The sequence below is a fragment of the Stegostoma tigrinum genome, chromosome 2 (genome assembly GCF_030684315.1).
Source record: "Stegostoma tigrinum isolate sSteTig4 chromosome 2, sSteTig4.hap1, whole genome shotgun sequence".
In the NCBI taxonomy this organism is placed as follows: Eukaryota; Metazoa; Chordata; class Chondrichthyes; order Orectolobiformes; family Stegostomatidae; genus Stegostoma; species Stegostoma tigrinum.
The window spans coordinates 119,504,317-119,523,954 of NC_081355.1; the positions used below are offsets into that span (position 1 = coordinate 119,504,317).

The 19,638-nt window shown below is 40.1% G+C and overlaps 1 protein-coding gene across 1 annotated transcript in view; it reads left to right on the forward strand.

Annotated features, from left to right (window-relative positions):
* The window catches only part of msrb2 (methionine sulfoxide reductase B2), a 46,799-nt gene extending 27,633 nt beyond the window's left edge, over positions 1-19,166 (forward strand). Inside the window, exons 3-5 of the mRNA XM_048524483.2 lie at positions 13,183-13,259; positions 17,134-17,281; positions 18,283-19,166. Coding sequence (XP_048380440.1) covers positions 13,183-13,259; positions 17,134-17,281; positions 18,283-18,390 — 333 coding nt within the window. The 3' untranslated portion in view covers positions 18,391-19,166. The remainder of the gene's footprint in view (positions 1-13,182; positions 13,260-17,133; positions 17,282-18,282) is intronic.
* Positions 19,167-19,638: the final 472 nt, after the last annotated feature.

The following is a 19,638-nucleotide window of genomic DNA, read 5'->3' on the forward strand; positions in this document are numbered from 1 at the left end:
TTATCTCCAAGATGGATATGATATTACGGTTTGAAAGGCCAGGTGATGAAGAATAAGACTATCAGTAATCTTTACATACTTGTATAAGTATTTATTTTTGGAGTTACACATAACAAGCACATGTCACTTCCCTGTGGTCGCAGTTGGTCACTTTATTGAAAAATGTGTTTATAATCAACCTGTGCAGACAATGGTTAACACTGCTGCCTCACAGCACCAGAGACTTGGATTCGATTCCACCCTCGGGCTGTATGGAGTTTGCACATTCTCCCTGTGTCTGTGTGGGTTTCTTCTGGATATTCCAGTTTCCTCCCATAGTGCAAAGATGTGCATAGTAGGTGGATTAGCTGTGCTAAATTGACCATAATGTCCAGGGATGTATAGGCTAGTTGAATTAGCCATGGGAAATGCAGGATAGAATAGGAAGGTGGTTTTGAAGGGGGTTGCTCTTCAGAGGGCTGGTGTGGTCCTGATGGACCAAATGGTCTGCTTCCACACTTTAGCGATTCTATAGTATTACAAAACATCTCAGGGAAGTTAGGGCTTGAACTTAGACCTTTCTGATCCAACGGTAAGGACATGAACACTGCACTATAAGTTCCCAGTTAATGCCCATAACTAAATCGAAATAACGTATGATATACACATTACACTATCTTGAAGAAAAGCAGGATACCTAATATCCTAGCTTATATTTGTCCTTCAACTCAATTAAAACATGAGTCATATAACTTGAGCAATGTCTATTGTTGCATGTTCTACATATGCTGAGTTATATAGTGGCATTTTTAATTGGCATTGGATTCCTTTTGATACATTACTCGGGTGGCTGTTCTTGAAGCTGGCCAGACATTTCACTGTTAGGATATCACAGCCAAACCTGACCTTCCTTTCAACCAATGTGCACCTGCAGCCAGAGATTAGGAGTAAGAGTCTTGGCTGAAGTGTTTTTTTTTTCTGTTGAACCTTTCCAATCAGTAAAGGGCCATCCTACTTCCGAGGCCTTCCTAGTTCTTATGGGGTCCATAGCATACCACATAGTGAACTTCAATAAAGCACCAGGAAGCTTGAGTGAACAGAGATTTGTTGTTTCTAGTGCCACAATTACATTACAACCTTTGGTATAGCAAAAGCTTTTCCAGTTTATCAGAAGCAAATTGCAATTTGGTTTTTCACATGAATCTTTAACTTGCTATTGGTTGAGGTAAGCCATTGTCAGGGATTCTATAGCAGAACATTTAGAAAGCAGTGGCAGAATCAGACAGAGTCCGCATGGATTTATGGAGAGGAAATCATGCTTGACAAATCTGTTGCAATTCCATGAAGATGTAATTACTAGAGTTGACAATGGGGAGCTAGTTGATGCAGTATATTTGGAATTTCTGAAAGCATTTGACAAAGTCCCACATAAGAGATTAATGTGCAAGATTAAAATGCATGGGATTGGGGGAAATGTATTGAGATGGATAGGAAACTGGTTGGCAAGGAGGAAACAAGGAATAGGAATTAATGGGTCCTTTTCAAATCAGCAGGCAGTAACTAATGGGGTGCCACAGGGATCAGTGCTGGGACCTCAGCTATTCACAATATATTAATTATTTGGATGAGGGATCAAAATATAACATCTAAAAGTTTGCAGATGAAACCAATTTGAGTGGGGGGTGAACTGTGATGAGGATGCAGAGATCCTTCAGCATGATCGTGTCAGTTTGGGCGAATGGGCAAATCAATGGCAGATGCAGTATAATTTGGATATATGTGAGATTATTCACTTCTGAAGCAAAAACAAGGAGTTAGATTACTACCTGAATAGCTGTAAATTGGGAGAGGGGAGTGTGCAGTGGGACCTGGGCATCCTGGTGCACCAGTCGCTGAAGGTAAGCATGCAGGTACAGCAGTCGGTAAAGAAGGCAAATGGTATGTTGTCCTTCATTGCGAGATGTTTCAAGTACAGGAGCAGGAATGTATTGTTGCAGTTGTACGGGGCTTTGGTGAGGCCACACCTGGAGTATTGTGTGCAATTTTGGTCTCCTTTTCTAAGGAAGGAATCTCTTACTCTCGAGGGAGTACAGTGAAGGTTTACCAGGCTGATTCCGGGGATGGCGGGTCTGATGTATGAGGAGAGATTGACTAGTTTGGAATTGCTTTCACTGGAGTTCAGACAAATGAGGGGCTGGGGTCTCATAAAGACTTTGAAAATTCTAACAGGACAGGACAGGGTAGATGAAGGGAGAATGTTCATGTTAGAGGGTGTGTCCAGAACCACGGGTCACAGTATGAGGATTTGGGGTAGACAATTTAGGGCAGAGATGAGGAGACATTTTTTCACTCAAAGAGTGGTGTGCCTGTAAAATTCATTACAACAGGAAGTACTTGATGCTAAAACATTGAATGTATTCAAGAAAAGACTAAATATAGCACTTGGGGTGAATGGGATCAAAGGTTATGGGGAGAAAGCAGGATTAGGCTGTTGAGTTAGATGATCAGCTATGATTGTGAAAAATGGTGGATTAGGCTCAAAGAGCTGAGTAGCCTCCACGTGCTCCAATCTTTTATGTTTCTAATAGACTTGAGCTGATGCACAACTGACTTTTTAAATTGCAATTTTTAGAGGGACCACTGCGTCACCTTTAAAAGTAGAATAACATAAAGTAAAATCATACAGAGCAAAATCTTGAAGAAAGCTTGCAAGGAACTGTGGCACTTCTGACTGGCTCCCAACCATAGTTTCAAGGTTGTCTGCCCACACCACATAAGTGGGAGACTTTTAAAAGTGTGATAACAAAGGTTTAGAGTCATTATGTTCCTGGTAGAGTGAAAGATGAGGCTGTTAGGATTAGAGAACAATGGGTGAACACAGGTATTGAGATTCTAGTCAAAAATATTTAAAAAATCATATGTTAGATATAGACAACTAGATGAACTGGACAAATGAATCTCTTGAACAGTTTAAAGAGTGTAGGAGCATTCTTAAGAGGGGGAATCAGGAAGGCAAAGAGGTGGTAACAGATAGCCTTAGTACAAAAGATTGAGGCTAATCCAAAGAAATTCTACAAGTACATTAAGAGCAAGGGAGCAACAAGAGAAGAGAGTAGCCACCCTGAGAAATCAAAGAGATCATCTTTGTGTTAACCCTCAGGAGATGGGGGTAACATTAAATGAATATTTTGCATCAGTTTTTACTGCGGAGAAGGAAATGGAGGCTAGGGAACTCAGGGATGTTCTGATTTTTTGAAAACAGTTCATATTACAAAAGAGGTCTTAGAAAATATAAAGGTGGATAAATCTCCAGGACTTCATCTAGTGTATCCCACATTGTGGGAAGTTAGGGAGGAAACTGCAGGGCTCCATGCAGAAATATTAGTATCTTCCTTAACTATGCATGAGGTGCCAGATGACTGGAGTTTGGCTAATGTTTTGCCTTTGTTTAAGAAGGGCTATAAGGAGAAGCCCGAGAACTGTAGACCTGTGAGCCTGACTTTGGTGGTGGATAAGTTGTTGAAGGTGATTCTGAAAGATAGAATTTATATGCATTTTGGAAGGGCAAGGAATGATTAGGGGTAGTTGGCATGGTTTTGTGTGAGGGAAAGTGTATCTCACAAACTTGATGTTTTTGCGAAAGTAAGCAAGAAGATTGATGAGGGCAGAGTGATAGATATGTTTACTTGGACTTTAGTAAAGTCTTTGACAAGGTTCTGCTTAATAGACTAATTAGTAAAGTTGGATCACATGGGATTCTGGGTGACCTTGCCAACTGGATACAAAATTGGCTTAATAGCAGGATACAGAGTGATGATGGAGGGATGTTTTTGGACTGGAAGTCTGTGACTAGTGGTGTTGCATAGGAATTGGTGATGGGTCTTCTTTTGTATAAATTTGTATGAATGATTTAGGTGAGAATATAGAAAGCACGGTTAGTAAGTTTGTGGATGACGCCAAAATTGGGGATTTAATGGACAGTGAAGAAGGTTATCTAAGATTACAAAGAGATCTTGATGAATTGTGTCAATGGGCTGAGGATTGGCAGATAGTGTTTAATTTGGATAAATGTGTGGTATTGCATTTTGGTAAAACAAACATGGGCAGGATTTTTACAATTAATGGTAGGGCCCTGGGTAGTGTTGTACAACAGAGAGACCAAGGGGTTCAAGTACATCATTCTTTGACATTTGTGTCATATATAGATGGATGGTTAAGAAGGCGTTTAACACACTTGCCTTCATTGCTCAGACCCTTGAGTGTAGGAGGTGGAACATCAAGTTGAGGTTTTACAGGATGTTGGTGAGGCCACTTCTGGAGAACTGTGGGCAGCTCTGGTCGTCCTATTACAGGAAGAATGTTATTAAGCTGGAGAAGTTTCAGAAAAGGTTTACCACGACATTGCCAGGAATGGACGATTTCAGTTTTTAGGAGAAGTTGGGCAGTCCGGAACTTTTTTCACTGTAGGAGGTTGAGGATTGGCTTTATAGAAGTTCAAGAGGGGTGGCGGGGGGGTGGGGGGGGGGGGTGGAATTTCAAGACTAGCGGGCATACTTTTAAGGTGAGAGGAAAAAGACTTATGAAAAACATGAGGGGCAACTTTTTTACATAGAGAATGGTTCATGTGTGGAATGAACTTCCAGAGGAAGTATTGGATGTGGGTACAGTTACAACAGCAGTTGAATAAGTACACGAATAAAAACTGTTTGAAGATATATGGGCCAAGCGCAAGCAAGTGGGACTAATTTAGTCTGGGATTATGATTGGCATGAACTGGTTGGACCCATGAAACTGTTTTGTGCTGAATGACTCTATGACCACTCTCAAAAAGCTCCCAATACCATCTTACCTGCCAATTATTCAAGTTTGATCATAAATAACAGAGAAAAAAAATTACCAAATTGGTAATTGTGACACCATAATTCAAAAACACAATCTTGGCACATTTTCACACATAAACAAATTTCACTTAGAAGTTAACAAGTTTTTCATTTGCAAATAATAAGGTTTTGTATATAAACATCATGTGTATATACCAACAGAAATAAACACCTTCAAAATAACTGCTGATTTCTCACTGGTGTGTTTATGTGTAAATGAAAGACACGAGTCTCTTATGTTAAATTGTTCCTGTCTCAAGAGAATGAACTCTGTATTTAAACCTGTTCCAGTGCCCAGCTCATCTGCATTTTGTGAAAAGTTAATAACTACTGATTGCAAAGTCAGGGACAAAGTCTCTAAACTTGCAGCAACTGAAGGCAGAGTTATGTATCTTGGGTGCCCTTTGTAACCCGAGGAACAAGATTTTGATAAGGAGTGCCAACTGATCGAGGGGTAACTGTGGGGTTTCTGTCAGTTTTACTGCTAATGTATAAATGCTGCTTTAACTTCAAGGTGTTTTTATCATCAGCTGTGAATATTACATTATTCTGTCTTCAAAGAAGATTGACTGATTTCCATTCAGGCAATGGTTGTGGAGACAGATTTTTTTTACAGGTCTCCTAATTTGCTGTGTAATAATGACCTGCTTCTCTGGTCTGCTAAACACCATGTACATCAGTGGACTTCCGTTGTAAAGCAAAATAATGTTGTACCAAGCGTTTTCTCACCACCAGGTGAAATGTTTCGGCCAAACAAATCAAATTTCTTTTTTGAAACATCGATTCTAAGAACATAATAAAAACACCTTACACAAGTTGCAAGTGAGTGCTTTTTGATTTTGGGGTTCCTGGGCTCATTGAAACTACCATAAATTGTTAAAGGCAAGCTCATTTAGGGCCCTTCAAGACCATGTAAACTGATTTCACATCTAGATCCTAGATATGAAAGAACAATGTACAAGCCCACTGTATCCCCAGTTCTCTGCTGTTTGTTACATAATAGTCAAAAAATAAACTGCAATATTAGGGCAACGAACTATTTTATATCATGGCAGTCCATGAGGTCTTCAGATTCAGTGGATCATGCGCCTGCCTCTAAGCCAGAAGCCCTGGGTTCAAGTTCCACTAGACTGTGTTGGTTATGATGGATGAAGCATTCATTACATGATTCAAACAGATTAATAATTTCCTTGCTTATCTTTTCAGCATTATCACAAAGGAATATTTGAGATACACGGCAATCTATTAAGAAGACTAATACAACATTCGCCTTTTTGCTAGAGAATTTGAGTATTGGTGCTGTAGATTGAGTGCAGCAAAGGTTCAGTAGACTTATTCCCAGGATCATAGAGTCATACAATACAGAAGAGGCTGTTCAGTCCATTGAGATTTTACTGCCAAAAATACACTACTACCTACACCAATACCACTTTCGTGCACTAGATCTACAGCCTTGCATTTTATGGCAATTCATGTGTTCATCAAAGTAATTTTTAAAAGGCTGTGAGGTTACCTGCCTCAACTACCCTCCCAAGCAGTACATTCCAGACATATCCACCCTCTGAAATGGCAGGACTTTCCTATGAAGAGAGATTAGATAAACTGCACCAATATCCTCTAACATTTGGAAGATTGAGAGGTGATCTCAAATAACTAGAGGTCACAATTTAAGAATAAGGGAGACTGAGATGAGCATTTTTCTTTATCCAGAAGGTTATGAATCTCTGAGGTAGAAGGCTGAGGAAGCTTAAATTTTGAGTATGTGGTAGAGATGGATAGATTTCTGATTGCTAGTGACATAAATAATTATGAGGGGAAGTGTGGGAAAATGGCATTGAAGTGTTGGATCCACTATGATCTTAATGTCAGAGCAGGCTCAGTGGACTGAATGTTTCAGTATTCCCAGGAAGTAAGCCAACAAATATGCCAGCCCTTTTATAGTTGCCGTATAATGAATGAGCCTTTGAAGGGCTGAACTGTCTACTCCTGCTTTGAATTACAAATTCCTAAGGAATTCCTAATTTAAGGTAAAGTAAGCTTAAATCAGCAAAAGTGATTTTTCAGTTTGATAACAAGGAGCTGCTGAACCACTGATTGACAGAAAGCCACCCCCTGCAGATATATTTAGTGTTATCCTTTTGAAGAATACACAAGAACAGGGATTAAAATAAAGGTTCAATTCTACTGGAGTAGCTGGTAGAGCTAACACTTTAGTGTTATGTACCCATATGGGTTCATATGTTGGACTGTTGTGGAATCACAGCCAGAGAACTATATCTCCTGAGTTGTAGGCAAAGATGTTCTCTCACTCTGAGTGCTACAGACAAGTTAAAAATGGAATTAGGGCAAACAAACTAGCACCAACCTACAACCAAGAATCTCAAAAATCATCTATTTGAATTTCAATGTCACTGCTGCTGTTGAAACCCAATAATGGCCACCACATCATCTTATCTAGCCTTCACGAACATCTCAGAGAATGATCTGTTAACTATTTTTTTACTTTAATCTTATGAATTCACCCCATACTTCTGATCTGTGTGCATTCATTTTGCATTACAAATTTTTTTCTCATGTTCAGTAATTACTCACTCTGTTGACTCAAGAAAGCTGGGCTAATTTAAATCCTTTTTAAAGCATTAGTTCATTTAGTTAGTGTGAAAGGTCTACAAAGAAGGGGATCCTTCTTAAACTAACCTTATTCCTTATCGGGAAAGAACAGGTTGGGTACCCCATCTGGAACTGTTATGAATTGGGGAACCTCACTCAGAGTCTGACTGTAACAATTGCTAGAGTTAGAATGAAGATGTTGTTATTAGCTGGTGCACCATTATATTATCATAGTGAAAGGTTTATTTCCTTTCTGGCTCAGCGTAACAAATTCTTCAAATATCATTTCACTGCATTGAAGTGGAAGGCCGAGAAAATGACACTAGGTACTTAGACTCAGAATCATAGAGAAGCACAGCGTGTAAACAGACCTTTTGGTCAACTTGTCCATGCTGACGCGATATCCTAAATTAATCTAGTCCCATTTGCTAGCAGTTGGCCCATATCGCTCTAAACCCTTCCCATTCATGTACCCATCCAGATACCTTTTAAATGTTGTAATTGTACCAACCTCCACCACTTCCTCTGGCAGCTCATTCCATATGCGCACCACCCTCTGTGTGAAAATGTAGCCCCGTAGGTCTCCTTCCCTTCTCACCTTAAATCCACATCCTCTAGTTTTGGGCTCCTTTATCCTGGGGAAAAGACCTTGGCTATTCACTCTATCTATGCCCCCCATGATTTCATGAAGATCACCCCTCAGCCTCTGATGCTCCAGGGAAAAATACTCCAAGCCTATTCAGTCTCTCCATATAGCTCAAACCCTCCAATCCTGGCAACATCCTTATAAATCTTTCCTGCACCCTTTCAAGTTTCACAACATCTTATCCATAGCAGAGGGACCAGAATTGAATGCAATAAACTGAAAGTGGCCTAACCAATTTCCTGGACAGCTGCAATGTGACTTCCCAACTCCTATACTCAATGCACTGACCAACAAAGGCAAGCATACCAAATGTCTTCTTCACCATCCTGTCCACCTGTGACTCCACTTTCAATAAACTGTGAACATGCACTCCAAAGCCTCTTTGTTTGGCAACACTCCCAAGGACTTTACCATTTAGTGTAAATGCCCTGACATGCTCTACCAAAATGATACCCTAAATGGTACCCTAAAGCAACCTTCTTCACTGTCCACTGCACTACCAATTTTGGTGTCTACCAACTTAGTAAACATACCTCCAATATTCACATCCAAATCATTTATATAAATGACAAAAAACAGTGGACCCAACACCAATTCTTGTGGCACACCACTTGTTACAGGCCTTCTGTCTGAAAAGCAACCCTGCACCACCGCCCTCTGTCTCCTACCTTCAAGCTGATGTTGTAATCAAATGGATAGTTCTCCCTGTATTTCTTTTTAGTTACTTATTTGTGGGGTGTGGGCATCGCTGACTGGGACAGCATTTATTACTTGTCCATAGTTGCCCTGAGAAGGTGGTGGTGAGCTGCCTTCTTTAACTGCTGCTGTTCACCTGCTGTGGGTTGACCCACAATGCCATTAGGAAGGGAATTCAAGGATTTTGACCCAGCAACAGTGAAGGAACAGTGATACATTTCCAAGTGACAAACGTTGAATGTCTTGGAGCGGAATTTGAAGGTACTGGTGTTCCCACATATCTGCTGCCCTTGTCCTTCTAGGTGGTAGTGATTGTGGATTTGGAAGGAGTAAATGCTGTAATCCATACTGAAAAAAAAACAGTGCTAGAGATCACAGCTGGTCAGACAGCATCCATGGAGAGAGAGCGAGCTACTGTTTCAAGTCTAGATGCTGTCAGACCCACTGTAATCGCCAGCATTGATTGTTTTCAGTGAGTTTGGAAGGTGACCTCTAAGGATCTTTGGTGAATTTCTGCAGTGCATCTTGTAGATAGTACACACTGCAGCTACTAAGCATTGGTGGTGGAGGCAGTGGATGCTTGTGGACACAGTGCCAATCAGCAGGCTGCTTCGTCCTGGATGGTGTCAAACTTCTTGAATGTTGTTTGAGCTGCAGTCATTCAGATACGTGGGGAGTACTCCATCAGACACCTGACCTGTGCTTTGTAGATGGTTACAGGCATTGGGGAGTCAGAAGTTGAGTTACTCGCTGCATTATTCCTAGCTTCTGACCTGTTTTTGTAGCCACTTTGTTTATGTGCTGAGTCCAGTTGAATTTCTGGTCAATGATAACCCCCAGGATGTTGATAGTTGGGTATTCAGTGATGGTAACACCATGGAATGACAAGGGGTGGTGGTTAGATTGTCTCTGATTAGTAATGGCCATAGCCTGGCATTTGTGTGGCATGAATGTCACTTACCACTTGTCAGCCCAAGCCCGGATATTGTCCAGATCTTGTTGCATTTGAGCATGGACTGCTTCAGTATCTGTGGAGTTGCAAATGGTGCTGAACATTTTGTAGACATTGGCGAACATCCCCACTTCATTGATGAAGCAGTTGCAGATAGTTGGGCCAAGGAAACTACCCTGAGGAACTCCTGCAGAGATGTCCTGGAGCTGAGATGACTGACCTCCAACAAGCACGACCATCTTCCCACCTGTCAGGTTTTGACTCTAACCATTGGAGAGGTCCCCCCACCTCATTATCAATTTATTCCAGTTTTGCTGGGGCCCCTTGGTGTTACACACAGTCGAATGCAGTCATGATGTCAAGGGCTGTCACTCTCGCCTCACCTCTGGAATTCAGCTCTTTTGTCCAGGTTTGAACTAAGGCTGTAAAGAGGTCAGGAGCTGAGTGGCCCTGGTGGAACCCAAACTGGGCATCACTGCACAGGTCACTGCTGAGCAGGTGCTGCTTGAGAGCACTGTTGATGACACCTTCCATCACTTTACTGATAATCGAGAGTAGACTGATGGTGTGGTAATTGGCCGGGTTGAGTTTGTCTTGCTTTAGATGCTAGTGTTGTAACTGTACTGGAACAGTTTGGTTAGGGGAGCAGAAAATTCTGGACCACAAGTCTTCAGTACTATTGCCAGAATGTTGTCACAGCTGTCAGCCTCTGCAGTATCCAGTGTCTCCAACCGTTTCTTGATATCGCATGGAGTGAGTTGAATTGGCTGAAGACTGATATCTGTAATGCTGGGGACAACTGGATGGATCATCTTGAGATGGATCATCCACTTGGCTCTTCTGGCTGAAGATTGATGTGAAAGCTTCAGCCTTATCTTTTGCACTGATTTGCTGGGCTCTTCAATAATTGAGGATGGAGATATTTGTGGATCCTCCTCCTCCAGTGAGTTGTTTAAATTGTCCACCATCATTCACGACTGGATGTGGCAGGACTGTAGAGCTTAAATTTGATCCACTGGTTGTGGGATTGCTAAGATTTGTCTATCACTTGCTGCTTGTGCCGTTTAGCATGCAAGCAGTCCTGTTTGGTGGCTTTACTAGGTTGACAAGGCACACCTGTTCCTGGCATGCCCTCTTAAAAACTCCATTGAACCAGGGTTGATTGCCTGGCTAGATGGTAATGGCTCAGTGGGGGTATGCCAGGCCATGAGGTTATAGATTGTGCTCGAATACAGTTCTGCTGCTGTTGATGGCCCACAGTGCCTCATGAATGGCCAGTTTTGAGTTGCAAGATTTGTTCAAAGCCTGTTCCACTTAGCACATGATGAAGGTTATTCTCAGTGAAGGCGAGACTTTGTCTCCAAGAGGACTGTGCTGTGGTTGCTGATACTGCTACTGCCACCTGCAGATGCATCTGTCTACAAGTATGTTTTTCCTTCTTGTTGGCTTCTTCACCACCTGCCACAGACCCTGTCTAGCAGCTGTGTCCTTTAGGACCCAACCAGCTCTGTCAGTATTAATGCTGTCAATCCAGTCTTGATGGACATTGAAAACCCCACCCCGAGTACGTTCTGTGCCCTTGCCATCCTCAGTGCTTCCTCTTAGAGTTGTTCAACATGGAGGAGTACTTATTCATCAGCTGAGGCAGGATGGTAAGTGGTAATCAGCAGGAGGTTTCCTTGCTCATGTTTAACCTGAAGCTATGAGACTTGATGGGGTCTGGAGTCAAATGCTGAGGACTCCCGCCTGACTGTATACCACTGTGCCGCCTCCTCTGCTGGATCCATGTGATCGTTGCATGTAATATAACCTTGCTAATCAGTCTACCATGCAGAACCTTGTCAACTGCATTACTGAAGTCCCTCTAGACGATGTCCAATGCTCTGCTTTCAAAATCTTCTTTGTCACTTCTATGAAAAACTCAATCAAGTTAATAAGACCTGATTTCCTACACAGAAGCCATGTTGACTATCTCTCATCCCTACTTCAACTCATAAATAAAATTGAGGGCTGAGAGAGATCTAGAGTGTTTTAATATTATTCTACTTATTATTTGTTTGGATATGGTGGAAAGAATAAGGAGAATTTCAGAAGCACAGCCAATGAAATGTCCTAAACCCAATCATGAGCAACCTGATTCTTGCAAGATATGAAAGTAGGGTCACCAGAAAACATGAGACACATTTTGTGAACTTGAAGTCAGTTATTTTTGAGCTTGTTCAAATAGTTGAAAACTTAATTATTTTATCTTTTGAAGAAATTGCGGGAATGGGACAGTGGGCAAAGAAACCGAAAGCTTTTCTCCTTTCATAAAATTGCAAAGATATGTGCCTATGAAAGAAATAAATCTAATCTGACCAATTAACCAACCCCCTAACATTAGCTTAATTTCAGTTATCAGCAAATGATTTTGATTTTACAATTGCCCAGTTACCTGCTCACTCTGGATTCTGCCTGTGTTTTTCAGTTCCAGTCCTCATTTCAGCCTTGTACAAGCAAGGACAAAGTGGTTAGATTTCTGAGGTGAGAGTGACTGTAACATTTACAGTCGTAGAGTTGTATAGCATTGAAATGGAACATTAGGTCCAACTCATCCATGCTGACCAGATATCCAATTAATCTAGTCCTATTTGCCAGCATTTGGTCCATATCCTTCTAAACCCTTCCTATTCATATACCCATCCAGATGCCATTTAATTGTTGTAATTGTACCAGCCTCCACCACTTCCTCTGGCAGCTCATTCCGTGTATGCAACACCCTCTGTTTGAAAAAGATGTCCGTTAGGTCCCTTTTATATCTTTCCCCTCTCATCTTATGCTCTCGAGTTTTGGATTCCTCTTGTCTCGATAAAAGACCTTGGTTATTCACCCTGTCCATGCCCCACATGATTTTATAAACCTGTACAAAGTCACTCCTCAGCTTCCAACACTCCAGGGAAAATAACTCCAGCCCTCTGAGGCTCTCCCTCTCGCTCAAACCCTCCAATCCTGGCAACATCCTTATGAACCTTTTCTGCACCGTTTCAAGTTTACCAACATCTTTCTATAGCAGGGAGACCAGAATTGAACAGCCATACAGTGTATGCCAAATGTGGTCTAACCAATGTCCCATACAGCCACAGCATGACTCCTATACTCAATGCACTGACAATAAAGGCAAGTGTACCAAACGCCTTCATCACTAACCTGTCTACCAGTGACTCTAACTTCAAGGAACTATGAACCTGCATCCTAGGATCTCTTTGTTTGATGACACTCCCTCAAAACCCTATCATTTCACTGAATATGGTTGATAATAAGCATCAAACGTAAATGGTATGTGAGTTTTACTGTTATATTTATTTTCCAGTTGTGTTTTTTTTTGGAACACAGATTGTGATTTTTAGTATTATAAACTACAGTGTTTTTACTATTTACAGCCTTTCAGTGGAATCTATCTGAATAATACTGAGCAAGGCATGTATCACTGTGTATGCTGCAATGCTGCACTGTTCAGGTGAGCCACCAGAGCAAAGCAAAACCTTATTGTCTGTAATCAGTATTAAATATGTGTATCTGATCTTTCTGTGTTTATTTTTTAATATTTAAACAGAAATAAACATTCAAAATTGCAATTGCCTAGCAGGAATGAGAATAACTGTACAGTAATTCAAAGATACCAAAGCTTTTTGTCTTTTTCAGCGATATGGTGATTATCATATTGTCTTGAGGGTTTTGTCAGAGGTAATATCAATGTACTCATTGACTTGCACGTTTCAGAAATAATGAATATTAACAGAGCTTGCAGTTTGAATTTAGGATTTACCCTGAGTTTAGTGCTGAAATGAGCCCTACCCAAAACTACAGATCCATGAAAATGGAACAGAATAAACCAGCTAGCATGGAATCTCAGTGAAAATGGGACATGAGGCAGAGGTGCTTGATGTGGATGCTCCTGGCAGCTGCAGGTATCATAAATAATCAAGGACACCCATCCATGATGGAACAGCTGGAATCACAGAATACAGTTTCCAAAAGTAATGAAAATCTAAGGCTAGATTTTCCTGTTTTTAGAGTGAGTCCAAAAGCAGCAGCATTTCCAAGGTGAGAGTCCTCAGCCTATTAAGGTAGAAGAGAGCAGGGGTTTGGCAGCAATGTGAAGATTGGCTCATAGCAGTTGGACCAGGTCCAGTCCCTCATTCTGGCTTAAATTATCAAGGGAACGCCCCCGCCCCCCATCTCACAGCACATAAATAAACATGCAGACTGCGCAGGTTTACCAATGAGGTAAATCCAATGTTTCTGATTCCATGTGCAAGCTGGGGTGCTTCTATGTCCCTTAATTCCATTGACAGCCATGCTGGAATGTCGAGCTTGTGTCTTGCTGCCAGAACCTAATTAGGGAAAGGTCATGAAAAAGCATGGGTTCTGGCGTCTCTAGGCCTGAAAGATGGCACGGTAAGAATCAAAGTTGTCAATCTGCAGTAGTGAAATGAAATTTGACTGCCTGTATCATTTTACAGTTTCTCACTTATGAATGACAGTAAAAAGAATCAACTTCACAACTAAATTTTAATGCATTTTAAGTACCCTGCTGTTTCACTTTAATTTTTAACTAAAATAAATTAACTTAAAAATCAGCAGAAATTTCAGATGGGCTGATGTTTTGGATTTTTAATCAAGATTATGGGACATTTGATAATAAGACTATAAGACATAGAAGCAGAAATTAGGCTATTCAGCCCATCGATTCTACTCCACCACTCAATTGTGACTAATAAGTTCTCAACCCCATTCTCCTGCTTTCTCCCCGTAACCCTTGATAATCAAGAACTTATCTATCTCAGTGTTAAATATACTCAATGAGCTGGCTTCCATAGGCCTCCACTCTGTCCAGGTCATTCAGTATTCTGGAAATTTCAATTAGATCTCCCCTCATCCTTAAAACTCCAGTGAGTATAGTCCCAGAGTCCTCAAACATGCCTTATATGTTAAACTTTCCATTTCTGGGACCATTCTTGTGAACGTCCTCCAAACCTTCTCCGGGGCCAGTACATCCTTCCTGAGATATGGGGCCCAAACCTGTGCACAATACTCCAAATGTGGCCTGACCAGAGCCTTATTTAGCCTCAGTAGTACCTCCCTGCTTTTATATTCAACTCCTCTCAAAATAAATGACAACATTGCATTTGCCTTTCTGATTACTGACTCAACCTGCAAGTTTACCTTGACGTAATTTTGGACAAGAACTCCCAAGTCTCTTTGCACTTCAGATTTCTGAATTTTCTCCCCATTTAGAAAATAGTCCATGTTTTTATTCTTCTTACCAAAGTGCATGATGTCACACTTTCCCACATTGTACTCCATCTGCCACTTATTTGCCACTCTCTTAAACTGTCAAAATCCTTCTGCAACATCCCCACCTCCTCAATACTACCTGGCCCTCCATCTATCTTTGTATCATCTGAAAACTTAGCCAGAATGCCCTCTGTTCCTTTGTCTAGACCATTAATGTATTGAGTGAAAAGTTGTGGTCCAAATGCTGACCCTTGCAGAACACCACTTGTCACTGGCCGTCATCCTGAGAAAGACCCTTTTAACCCCACTCTCTGTTTTCTGCCAGACAGCCAATCTTCTATCCATGCTAGTACCTTGCCTGTAACACCATGGGCCCTTATCTTACTCAGTAGCGTCCTGTGCGGCACCTTGTCAGAGGCCTTCTTGAAGTTGGTAAATAACATCATTGGCTGTCCTTGGTCTACCCTGCTTGTTACTTCCTCAAAGAGTTCTAGCAGATTTGTCAGGCATGACCTCCCCATTATGAAACCATACTGACTTTGCCCTACTTTACCATACACTTCCAAATGATGGATGCACATCCAAGGGAATTGGTGCTAATATCAATGATATTATAGCAAAAGAGTCTTCCGAGTTCCTATTTTCCAGTTTCATTCTCATTTATTTGTTAGCTTTACTTTTCTGAAAATTCCTCACACGAAATACATCAATCCTGATTAAAGAGATGCTGGCAGCATCAGTCACAATTAGGAATCTCAAAATATTTAGGACATAGAACTGGAGATGTTTTTGAACATCTGGAGTTTAGTTATTAGCATAAAATAATACAAAGAAGAGAATAGAGACAGCCAGGAAATCCTTGAGAGAGAGAAATAATCCACAGAATACAGAGGGTTCCAAAGTCAATGGTAAGTATGTACCTCACATGGATGTGTGGCTCCCACATCTGCAGTTGTATAGAAAAGGAGTTATATTCACATATCAATCTACTTCTATTATATACCTATGTGAGTACTGTTACTCATTGTCACTGATTACCAACCTCCATAAAAATATTTTGCAGGAAAAGTGCAAACTCATTAAATACAGTTATGACTTTAGCCATGCCTGTGTTATGCTCTGGAAAGCACTTCCCAAGTCCCTTCAACTCACCACCATTCTTAATTCAAGAACCTTTTTAATATCCAAGATAATAAAGTGTGAAGCTGAATGAACACAGCAGGCCAAGCAGCATCTCAGAACCTGAGATGCTGCTTGGCCTGCTGTGTTCATCCAGCTTCACACTTTATTATCTTGGATTCTCCAGCATCTGCAGTTCCCATTATCACTGATACCTTTTTAGTATCCGTTTCTTTTACTCACCCCACCTAATATCATTTTCTCTCGATCAGCAACCATTTTTGTGTAGTTACACTTCTGTTAAGTGCTTTAGGATTCTTTTCTATATTATAAATACTATGTAAATGCAAATGATTAACTATTGATATTGGAACATAATTGAATGGAAACTCCCAGTGTTGTATAACCTTTTATAGAGTCACAAAGATGTGCTGACACCTCCAAGAATCTTATGAAAGTTTTGACATAAACTTAATTGATTACAAAAGCCGTAGACAAGACAATCTATTTATAGAGACATAAATGTAAGACCTTCACCAAATGGAAATGCTAAAAGATATCATCCTGAAGATAGATAATTTGAGATGAATGTCCTATTAGAAGCAATATTAGAAGCAGAATTAATAATACCCTTGAAAAGAAAGTGGATCAATATTTAAAAAATAAAGTGTTGACTGGATACAAGTTGAAAGAAATGAATTTGAAGTAAATAATTTTTCGAGTCCCTTGCAAGCACAATGGATGGAACAAATTCCTGCAGTGCTGTAATATTCCATGAAATATGATAAATACATTTTTTAAAATCCCATGTACATTTAGAGTCTTTATTTTGTGTGAAGATTGCAGTATTATAGCATATCTTCTTTATCTGTGTTCTCTTTTTATCTGTGTTTATTTGCAAATGATTAAATTAAGAGCTGTATTGATATAGTTGATAGTAATTAATTTGTTATACTTTATATGGTTAACATTAGCTCCGAAACTAAGTATGATTCTGGCACCGGTTGGCCTTCTTTCTGGCAAATTTATAGTACAGTGGACAGTGATGAAACCAATACCAACGTCCTCCGCCGAACAGATAACTCTATGGGATCAACTGGAACAGAGGTTATTTGTAAAAAGGTAGATATGAACAAACAACCAATCTTGCCAAAAAGTGATGCCAGTTTCTAATCAAAATTCATTCTTGTTGTTAAGTCACCAATTTTCCAGTACATATGTATTGGTACATGTGTATTATCAGGGTAAACTACCTCCCATCAATGAAAATAAAGGTTGACTGCCACAAGATGATTGTCCAGAAGCTAACTTTTAAAAAGGTCACCACTTCCAACTTAGTAGAATTTAAAGTGCTTTACACTTTGATTTGTTTCAAAAGAAGCCCCTCAGTACTTGGTTAGAATATTAGATGACCACAGGGAAGGTTACAGTGTTCTGTAACCTTCTATCAAATTTTCCGATAACTTTACAATTTGTAACTATAATGCTTAGCCATGTTTGATTTATAACATACAGGTACTTTTAGATGTGATTAAAAATGTTTGCTGTTAATGGCTGGTGTTATGTCTTGATGTTGAGAGCCCTTCCCTGTAAAACTAACATTTAAACTGTATAAGCACCTGTTGTGATTTAATTTTGAAGATTTAAGATGGTTTCAAGGGCCTGGCCATGTTGGCTACAAACAGGTCCAGGCAGTGGACTGTGGCGAAGGTCATATCTGCTGACTGCCTGTCTCTCTTCACGCCCGGGAGTCCTTGAGGAAGTATGTGGTGTCTTTCAATGTTCTCAGTACCTTCAGAGAAGGTGGGCACCGGGGAGATATAGTGCTTTATTTCCCCCTCCAACTCCATTTTGAATTAGCCCCTTTCTCCTTACCTCCCCATCATTTTGATGGTTTATATTGCCCACAATGAACTATGCTTTGATTGGCTACATGAGTGATTACTGGTGGCAATTAGTTGTGTAAAAAGAAACACAAGGAAAAGTTACAGTGATTTTGGTGGTGGCAAAGTCATTCAGTTGTGTGTGATAATATTTCTGGGTAGATAAAAATAAAACTGCTTAAAAGACGTTCTTAGCATTGTGTCAAGCCAACTGAACTCTGTTTTATTTTGATCATTTAGTGTGATGCACACCTGGGTCACGTGTTTGATGATGGACCAGAGCCTACAGGACATCGATTTTGCATCAACAGCATTGCATTAACTTTCAAACCCAAGACAACAGAATAATTTGTAACAAAACATTGTGCAGTAATTTGTTTTGTAATAACTGGTTTAACCTAGACTGATGGCCAAACAGTTTCAATTCCATAAATTAATGCCACTAATTGCTTCCCTAGTGGCTTCTTCTGAATGGTACAAACTTTAAAATATTTATTGTGCATTAACAGACGAAACAAATTGTATACATTGGTGTTTGTGTCAAGGTATTAGAAACTGTTTGTCATTGTTTGTCAGTATTTACAGTGTACAATCCACTAGCCATATAATTTTGGAAGAAAGTAATGGTAAATTAATATCAGTGATTTTATTTTATGCAAATAATGTTTAAAATTTCATAAAAATGTTACATTATCAGATATAGAAAATGTTAGTGATACACTGATATAAAATGATAGGCTAATGTTTTGAGTAGAGATTCTTCATCAGAATCCAATTCTACCTATAATATTGTATTCTTGCTACTTTCGGAATTGCCTAAAATGATAGGCCTTTCTTGAATTTGCAGTTTTCCTCTTTATCTTTGCAGCATTAAACTTCTGGCCTCCCAGCCTAGAGTAACCCACATTTAAGAAGTGACGTAGATGGTGTTTTCATTGCAATAACAACATTTTCTAAGACGTATTCAAAACTAAAGATTACGTTTCAATTATTCAAATGCCTTCATGCAACTAGATTTCCTAGCTATCAAGAGGATCCACTGTTCTTCAAACTGCAACCCTCAATTTACTAGAGATAATTGTGTGACTTATAGTGTGAATAAATGTATTTTGTAATTTTGAAAATCAATTATTACTTCACTGTTTACATAAATATCTATTCTTATAGCTGATGAATGCCAAATAATAAGACCACACGACAGAGGAGGAGAAGTTGGGCCATTCAGCCCATCAAGTCTGCTCTGCCATTCAGTCACGGCTGATAAGTTTCTCAACCACATTCTCCTGCTTTCTCCCCACAACCCTTGATCCCCTTGACAATCAAGAACCTATCTATCTCCATCTTAAATATACTCAAAGACCTGGCCTCCACAGCCTTCGGTGGCAAATAATTCCATAGATTCATCATTCTCTGGCTAAAGAAGTTTCTCCTTATCTTTGTTCTAAAAAGTCTTCCCTTTACTCTAAGGCTATGCCCTCTGGTCCTGGTCTCTCCTATCAATGGAAATATCTTCCCAATACCCACTCTGTCTAGGTCAGTCAGTATTCTGTAAATTTCAATTCAATACCACTCATCCTTCTAAACTCCAATGAGTAT